The following is a 9,053-nucleotide window of genomic DNA, read 5'->3' on the forward strand; positions in this document are numbered from 1 at the left end:
CACGGAGGAGTCGAGTGTCGGAAAATATTGCCCACAACAGACCACTTGGCATTAAGGACGGCTGGCGGTAGGAGCAGCGGCAGCCCCTTTCCAGAATCTACTGTTTAATTTTCCAGCTCAAAAGTACGTATTTAATTTTGTATCGATACTAGCATAGTGAGCTTAGCGCATAGTTAGGAACAGGGCTTAATTATTTAAGTGTAGCTTAGCCGTTTAGTTGAGTGGCTAAAAGATGGCTAGCCTCGCAACGGAGCATTGAATAAAAAACAAAACAAAATGCTAGCTGCGCGCTAGCTAACGCTGCATTCAAATGTCCGCCCACGGACAAAGTCGTTGATGGCAAACATTGCATTTAATCGTTTTAGTGCCGTTTTTCCTTTTTTGTAATGGCAAATAATTACACATTAAAGCAGAGCTACGCAAAGCTACGTTCGGTAATGTTAGCGAGCTAGCATTCACGTAACGTCGGGACTCGAGCCAAACCTGTGAAACGAAACCCTATCGTGCAAGAAAAGTCAACTGAAAGTGAGCAAAACACGCAAATATTTGATAAGAAAACATTTCCTATATTGGAAATGTTATTTTAATTGCAGAGCCGGCAGCATTTATTTATCTAATAATAGTCAGAACTTGACTATTTGATAAAATTATACATTGGCTATTTAATATTCACAAGTCTAAGAGCAAAATTAATATCGATTTATAAGTAATAAGTAAGCCGACATCATCTAATAAAGGTTAGATTGCTCAAAGTTATGGCATCTTGGATTAAAATATTAAAATATTTTAAATGCATATAGAAATACTTAATGGTTTCAAGATGGGATTTGTGATGAAACATGCTTTTGATCAAAATGACATTTTATTTTACGAAATTGTTTGCACTTTTGTCTTGCCTCGTTTTCCATTCAAAAATGTAGTTTAAACTCGTTGAATTTTAATGTTTTTTTCACGCGAGTGCTGACTAAGCGCTTATTCTGCGTCGCACCGCTGAACACAAAGTGCACCCGGCGCACTTGAGGATTTGAGCACCATCCCTCTAGATCAACACCGTGCGTGAGAGCGAGCTGCGGAGTCACTCGAACATTGTGCTGTTTGACGTCAGCGAAGGTGTGTGCTGCGTGGAACCGGGTTCATGACACCGAGGCCGAATCAGAAAGGTGTCATGCCACCAAGTTTCCCTTTCTGCGGAAAGAGAAACCGAAGGGGAGAGCGGCAGCAGCTGGCCCGGACAGCAAGTCCGGACTGCTGAAGTTCTGAAGCGCTTGAAGACGAGGAGGGCCTTCATTAAAGCAGCGCGTGGCGGTCTGTTCCAAATAAAGAGAATCGTCTTTTCGTCTTCATAACTCCTCGTTGTCTCTGGAGAAATATTTTCCGTGTCTTGGCTTTGACTGTCTTTCCGGCTTCTCGGATGCACTTTCATGAACGGTCAGAGAAAAGGGAAAGCGCATTCCAGCGTGTCGGGAGGAGAAGGACGTCTCGTTTAGCCGGAAACATTTGTGTTCGTGACGACATCTGGATCATCTGTCGGCGCGTCAGAATCGGGGGGGTTTCCGGTCGTCATCGGCGCGGACCGGGAATGCCTGGTGAACGTCGTGCGTCGCCACTATCGCCCGCTGCTCCCGCAGAGAATGGAGAAAAGGAAATACCCATCAAAGACGAGTCCCCCCCCCCCCCCCCCCGGGCCTGCAAACATTTTCCCCCTGAACTAAATGTGATGTCTCTGCCAAGGGAAATATTAACTGCAGCTTTTTTTTTGAGTGCCCTGTCTGACAGACGGGAACTTATTGAAGTCTGTTTTTCATTCATATTCAATAGCCAGAGGAGTCGGATTTCATCTCATTTGCATTTATATTTTCTTGTCTTGGTTAAGCCGCTGTTTAATATCTGTCCCCTTTTTGCAGCGTGACTGCAGTAACTTTGAATGTTGTTTTTTGTTTTGTTGTTTTTTTCGCTGCATCCAAGATCGCGGTGCAAAGCCATCGACCTCCATCAGAGGTTTCCTAAAACTATTTATTATTATCCTTTTTCCCCTCACAGACTTGGATCAACGCGGAGAAAGACGAGGAAGAAAACCTGAATCGTTGCCCGGGTGGTGGAGCCCTGATCTGAACCTTGTTGCCCCTCCTTTCCAACGACGACAACTTTTACATCGACGTCCTCGTTTCAACTCGCCACCTGAAGCATATTTGAAGTTATTGGTGATCGATACAACCCGGCGATTCGTCTGTGTGAGAATATGGCAAAGAAAAACAGCCGTAAAGGTGAGCACTGATTTTTATTATGGGTTTAAAGACATCGACTTAAGATGCGGTATATTATTGCTCTAACAGCATTTAATGCAACGTTAGCTCGTAGATTTATTTGATGAATAAATGTGTGCACAATTATTTTGGAGGCGTCTGGAAATACTCTCAAACTGTATCTGAACGGTCCGGATGAGCGGCTGCTTTTAATGCTGCTAGCATGGGAAAAGCGACTTTTACAAGGGCCTCGTCTTTCTCTCTCGTCTTCAAAGGGCCATAGATTAACGGTGGACTTTACCCCGGCGCTCGTAGTCGGCTGTTGTTGCTCGGTTTCATAAAGAAATGGCCCTGGAGAGTTTCTGATCCAAAATCAAGACATCTCTTAAGTTGTTTCTCTGACAGTTTTCCCCCCGAAGTCATCTTTGGTTTGTAGCCCGCTAAATCCGATTCACGTTTCAGTCCGGTCGGTGCTGCTGTCCTTCGAGAACACGTCCTTCTAGAGTACTTTGTCAATTCAATTTGTGCCGTTAACGTGTCAAATGTTTGCTTGGTCTTACGCACGAGATCTGCCATCGTAAAGATGTTTGAATGCAGTTGACGTCCCGTCCAGGAAACCGGCACCAAGATGTCTGCCGGCTGCTTTGTCTTGCAAATGATGTCTTACAGCGGTTTGCAAATATAATTCAGACTTGGAGCAAACAGCGGCGTTCGTCATTTGCTTTATCTGCGCAGATACGTGCGGGGTGGTGTTTGACACTCGCTCCAAAATGGTCATGTCCCAGGGAGGGACGGCCGAGAGGATGAAGGAGAAGGTAGGTTATAAACGCGTCCGGCAGCGACCGGACGGAGCACAGAGATCCTGCATCTCTTCCGGTGAAACATGAAATCACGAGATTAGTCTAAAACCTAAATGCTTGAGTTTAAAAAAAAACAAACACAAATTCCGGTGCTGCTTTAGCTTATTCTGTCACTAAAGGAAATATGCAGCCTTCGAAGCCGGTTCTGACTCCGAATCCGAACGTTTTAATCTCTTGAAATGCCGTCAGAATGTGTTTCGGCCGATGCGTTTGCCTTATTCCGTGAGGAAATGGTGCAAAAGCTTCCCACAAATCTGTTTCCCTTCTGTGTGCATCTAGTGAAGCGTTTATCCTCGAGGCAAACGTTGATTCTTGAGACCAATTTAATCCGGATTCCTGTCACTCCTTGTGCTTTTCGTTTTCCAGATCGGCGCCGTCAGGGCCGTCGTCCCCAACAAAAGCAACAACGAGATCGTGCTGGTGTTGCAGCATTTTGAGAATTGCGTCGACAAGGCGGTCCAAGCGTTCCTGGAAGGTGCGGAGAGATCCGAGTTTGCGGTTGTGTGTCGTCTCGAGCTAAAGGAAGCTAATTACGATGCGCCCTCCACAAACACCGGGAGGGTGCGCTGGGTTCTCGTTCTGTTTATTGCGTGTGATAAACATGACCTTAGAAACGCCCTTCACACACACGCACGCACGTCTTGCTGTGCGGAAGTCATATTGTTGTTTGCATACCTTTTCTCAAGTTTAATTATAGGTCAGGAAGGTCGTCGGCCCGTAATTCCGGCTGCGCTGCTCCTAAATTTGGCAGCGCCTCTGGGCATTCACTCGTTGGGACGGCTGTTGGTGCCTTTCTGTGTCCCCGTGTCATCGGTAATTGTTTTCCACCTACAGGCAGCGCAGTCGAGATCCTCAAGGAATGGAATGTCACCGGCAAAAAGAAGGTGAGAACCGGAAAGGCTGCGTCTCGAGCGTCTCGCTGTGGCGTTAGCTTGCGCGGACACGATGCAGATAAAAGCGGGAACGTGGTTCTGCGTCTGAATGACGGTTCAGCTTCACGCGACACGAGTCCGACCCGACCTTTACCGGAACGGTCCGAGTCGGGACAAAGACGACTGACGCCGATCTCTCCGCGCGCAGCCCAAGAAGAAGAAGAAGCCCAAGCCTCAGCCGGAGGCCTCCGCAGAGGCCGCCCCGCCCGAGGCCGCGTCGCCGGAGGAGGGCAAGGACGAGGTGAACGGCTTCCACGCTAACGGATCCGCGATGGACGGCGAGTCGCTCGATTCTCTGAGCGAACAGCTGGACTCCGCCTCCCTGGACGCAGCCGAGCTGGACTCTGAGGCCGCCGCGGGTAATCGAAGCCCCGATGCGTTTGAGCCGTTCTGCTAGCTGGCGCTTGGCTAATTGCTTGATTATGCTAATGCTCTGCACCTAAGAGGCTCATTCTCGATAGCACGCTAGCGGTCCGTTAGCAAAGTAGCTTTTCGGCACCTCAAGCTATTTATGACAAGTTGGTGTAAGTAGGATAGTTTTAGTGTCTTTGATTAAATCTCGAATGGATTCTGATACGAATCAGTTGTTGGTAAAATGCTAATAATAAAGCCGCCCGTGTAAATATTCCGCCGCTTCGACTCGACTCGCCGTGACGTGATCCGTCTTCTCTCAGGCGCCGAAGCAGAAAGTCAACGCAGCGCTCCGAGTCCTGCCTTGCAGCAAGGAAGGAGGAACCAGCCGGCTCCTCGGGGCAACAAGAGCCGACACAAGCCTGGCGCCAACTCTCGTCCGCCCACGTCCTCGCTAGCGCCCGCCGCCGATGAGCCAGCGTCATCATCAGGAGCCAAGAAAATGGGTAGGTTGCCTCTGGGCGCCGTTTTGCCCATGAATTCGGTTTCTAGTAGCGTCTAAGTCCTGCGTCGCGTCCCCAGCGTCCAACATCGACCGCTCCGTGAAGGACCTGCAGAGATGCACCGCCTCCCTGACCCGCTACAGGATGGTGGTCAAGGAGGAGATGGACTCCTCAATCAAGAGGATGAAGCAGACGTTCGCTGAGCTCCAGAGCTGGTGCGTGAACGTTTGAACGCGATAAAACGCTGCGGGGTGTTTCCACGGCGGAAACCACGTAGTTCCCGGATGCTTGCACGTTATGGATCGGGAATCGGGGCAGCGGCTGCGTGCTTGTGTTGGGGTAGGGAGGGGGGTTCACCCGGGCCTGTTGTAGAGTCGGCGCTCTGATCCGGGGTCGTGTCGGAGGCGTGTTGTTGTTCGGGCCGTGAACTCCCGCCTGGATTGCTGTTAGCGTGATTCTCCTGGCTGGGGAGCGACGACCCCAGAGAGGCTTTCTCCGTCTGCGGTCTCCCGGCGGCGCCACAACGGAGACTAAATATAGAAGAGGGGTTCGCATTAGCTCCTGATTCCAGCAGCTCGTCCTGAATGTCTGCATTTACATTCTAGATCAGGCTCTATTCTTTTGTTTTGTAGTTTACATCTTCATTTTCCCTTCGGTCACTAATTCACCTCAAACCAAGGAGTTCCACGATGGCGTCATCAATTACATCGTTATACGCATTTCAGTAAATGATTGTTAAAGTTGTCGCTTCAATAATGCAAAATAAATGAGACGTTATAAGAGATATTTTCTGTCTTAAGATCTGAACTATTTAAAGACTCGATGCTAATGACGCTAAATCGGCTGAATCTGGCTCCTCCCCGGATTCCTTTTATCCTTTTAATAAGACTGGAGGAGGAGACGCCGACAGCAAAGAGCTCGGCGCTCTTTAACTCGGTCGGATTACGAGTCTTCTAACCTTCTCGAGGCAGACATGTTGCTCCCCCCCCCAAGAGAGCGTTGATGGGCTGTGAGCTGATTCTGATGTCGTGACCACAGTTGCCGGCGGGATCGTGTTGCACTTCTCCAAAACCAATCAAACGGAGCAGGAGTCCTGCTGATTTCAAGCCTTTCATGTTCAGACAGCCGATTCTGCAAGATGGACGTCCTTGGCGTGTGACTGAAGGTCGGGCCGTCGCCGGCCGGTGACGGGATGCTGATGCGGCGCCGTGTGGGCGTGGCTCCGCCTTCAAGTCTTCACACGAAGGAACGACCGGCGGCTCGTGTTGTGAAGCGATTTAACGAGGCGGTAGTAGCTTAGTGTCGCCTGTCCCAGGTTAGTTTGCTGGCTAACGGCGTGTTGGTGGACATCCGGGGACGTCTCCAGTATCCGGCACCGTGTCCCGTGTCCCGAGAGACAGAAAGCATCTCTATTCTCTTGTTTGTTTTAAACGGCAGCTTCTTTTCTTTTTCTTTTCCTGGAGTTGGGATTAAAGGGAAAACCAAAACCTTTGGGAGAAATCCGGATGTTATTTCCCGCCCACGTGCGGCTAGTTTCTGCTTCAAGAGTCGCAAATGTGGGGATTTTCTGGAAAAATGCAAAAATAAAATAAATAAGAAGTCGTTCATCCGTGAAATGGAAGCGGCGGCCGCGTCATCAATCAACCCGACCGGCGCGTTGACGAGTTCACACTCGACGGGATACTTGAGTTACTTTAAGACGCTTGTTTCCAGAAAAGTTGAGTGTTGTGTCTTTAATGTGAAAAATGTCTTCTCCTTCGTCCTCTCCCGTTTTCTAGCTTAATGGACCGAGAGGTGACTCTGCTGGGAGAAATGGACAAAGTCAAGGCCGAGTCCAGTAAGTACTCGCTAACCCCCCCCCCGGGAGCGCCTACTTCCCTTCTTGCAGCGTGACCTGATTTTGAGAATCCGAGCCGAACGGCACGGCGCTGCGGCGAATGTCCTCGGGGCGCCGCGTCTAACGTGACAGAGCGGGACCGCATACTTGTATAAGTGGGACGTTTTCTCTGCTCCTGTCCTCCGTGTGGACTGTTGTGTGTTCCGGCCCTGCAACTAGTGAATAGTGTCGGGTGTCACGGGAGACTCAATGCTGTCTTTGTGTGTGTGTATGGGGGGGGGGGTCCAGAGGGACGCGGGGGGACCTGGAGTGATTCTTCACAACGAGTTTACCTTCTGCTCATCGAGTTTCTGTGACGTCCCTCCATGCCGACGGCAGAATGTCCATGTCCTGGCGTAGGGCGGTGCTGTGGTTAGCGCTGTCGCCTCACAGCAAGAAGGTATCTGGGGTGAATCCCATCCGTACAGACTTTGTCTCCGGGTTGTCCCGGTTTCCTCCCATCTCCAACGCTTGTATGGGAGTGTGCGTGAGTGTGGCGATGCGCTGGCGACGCATTCGGGGTGTACCCCGCCTCTCGCCCAGAGCAAGCTGGGATCAGCTGCAGAAACACTATTGATCTATTGATCTATTGATCTTCTTTTACGTCCGAGGCGACGTTTAAAGACTGAAATCAGAAAATCCTTAGAACTGGAAATAAAGAGTCGGACCCGCCCCCCCGGCGCTGCGTTAGGAGTCGAACCCGCCCCCCCGGCGCTGCGTTAGCTACGGTAGCCCAGAGCAGACAAACGAAATCCTGGCGGTGGACGGCGGGACGCGGCATGTCTGCTTCGGCGGCGCCACGGATGAAAGACGGCTGGTTTTATCAAACGTTCGTGTTTCAGTGTCGATTCTGGACGCCCGGCAGAAAAGAGCGGAGGAGCTGAGGCGGCTGACGGACAAGTCGGCGTCGATGTCCGAGGAGCAGCTGACCGAACTGCGTGCGGAAATCAAGGTGAGCTGATTGGCCCTCGCCGTCCTCTCAGAGTTGGGCGACGCCCACAGCGGCGTGTTGCTGATAACAATAATCGATCTGTTTGTTTGTTTTTGTTTGCAGCACTTTGTGAGTGAGCGGAAATACGACGAAGACCTCGGGAAAGCCGTGAGATTTACGTTTGATCTCGAACCGCTGAAGAGCAACATCACGGGATTCGGATCAGGTACCGCCTCCCCCCCCCCCCCCCCCCGACCAAACGCGGCGTGCCGATGGGCGGCTGGTTTGGCGTCGGATGTTCTAACGTCCCGCAACGTGTCGCCTTCCTGTTTTACAGTTTACCATCCCCGTACGGGATACTCCAATCGGTCCCGCTGCAGCTCCACCTCGTCTTCCGTCGCCAGCCCGGGCATGCAGGAAGCTCCGCCTCCTCCCGCTCAGGCCCGGAGCGCCCCGAACGAAAGCCGCCCTCCACCGAACAAACAGGTCAGCCGCAGAAACCGACGCATCCGTCCGAAACGTAGAAACCCGTCGGCCGCTCACCGGCTTTGAATTCTCCGCTCAGATTTTCCAAGGCAACCGCCGCACCTTCCAAGGGCAAGGCTACCAGCGGTACAACGGCGGCGCCGGGCGCGCTAGCCACCGCTACCACGGCGACGGCGGCGGCCCGGCCTCGCAGCACCCGAGCGGCTCGAGGGGTCCGTCCCGTCCCAACCAGGGGCAGCCGTCTCAGAACGGGCTGCCCCAGAGGCCCCCCCGGATGCACTGCCCTTGACAAAGGAAAGCCCCCCCCACGGCGAGTCAAAGCCGCCTACTAACCCGTGCACCACCCCCCCCCCCCACTAACCCAATGAAGAATAGAACACCAGTTTACATGCGTCAGTCCGTCGAGCTGTAGCGCCGCCTCGCCTCGTCCGTCCGCTCTTCCCTTCGCTCGCCATCGTCCGTCTCCCGGGACGTTTCTTGGAGCGCTTCTCGCTCTTTCATGTCTGACGGGACGGCCCGGCAACGATTCACACACTATTGAAGTTGAAGTCTTAGTACTGTTTCTATTTTTGCTGTGGCGTCTCTCTGATCATCGGAACCTCGGGTCTTTCTTCTTCTTCTGTTTCTTCTTCTTCTTCTTCTTTTTTTTTTAAACCGCTCCCGGAACCATTGCAGCGTCTTCACCGTGTAAAACGCGAAAGAGCAAGAACTGCTCCGGGATTCTCTCGAGTCTCGTCATTGGGCTGCTCAATCAGCACTGCAGACGATCGTAGATCAATAAATCGAACATATCAAACTGTCATCCAGAGCTTTTCGTGTGGCTGCTAGAAGCTGGGCCGAAGTTATCGCTGCGGTTTCGGGTTTTTAGATC

The 9,053-nt window shown here is 51.6% G+C and overlaps 1 protein-coding gene across 1 annotated transcript; it reads left to right on the plus strand.

Moving 5' to 3' along the window:
• Positions 1 to 2,239: 2,239 nt before the first annotated feature.
• spats2 (spermatogenesis associated serine rich 2) lies at positions 2,240 to 8,471 on the plus strand. The gene is made up of 12 exons (XM_068743906.1): positions 2,240 to 2,264; positions 2,979 to 3,058; positions 3,470 to 3,578; positions 3,938 to 3,987; positions 4,184 to 4,394; positions 4,710 to 4,892; positions 4,969 to 5,104; positions 6,668 to 6,726; positions 7,608 to 7,717; positions 7,820 to 7,922; positions 8,034 to 8,182; positions 8,262 to 8,471. Exons 1-12 carry the CDS (start codon positions 2,240 to 2,242, stop codon positions 8,469 to 8,471), a joined length of 1,425 nt encoding a protein of 474 aa, XP_068600007.1.
• The last annotated feature ends 582 nt before the right edge of the window (positions 8,472 to 9,053 follow it).

This window comes from Brachionichthys hirsutus, chromosome 2 (assembly GCF_040956055.1).
Source record: "Brachionichthys hirsutus isolate HB-005 chromosome 2, CSIRO-AGI_Bhir_v1, whole genome shotgun sequence".
Classification (NCBI taxonomy): domain Eukaryota; kingdom Metazoa; phylum Chordata; class Actinopteri; order Lophiiformes; family Brachionichthyidae; genus Brachionichthys; species Brachionichthys hirsutus.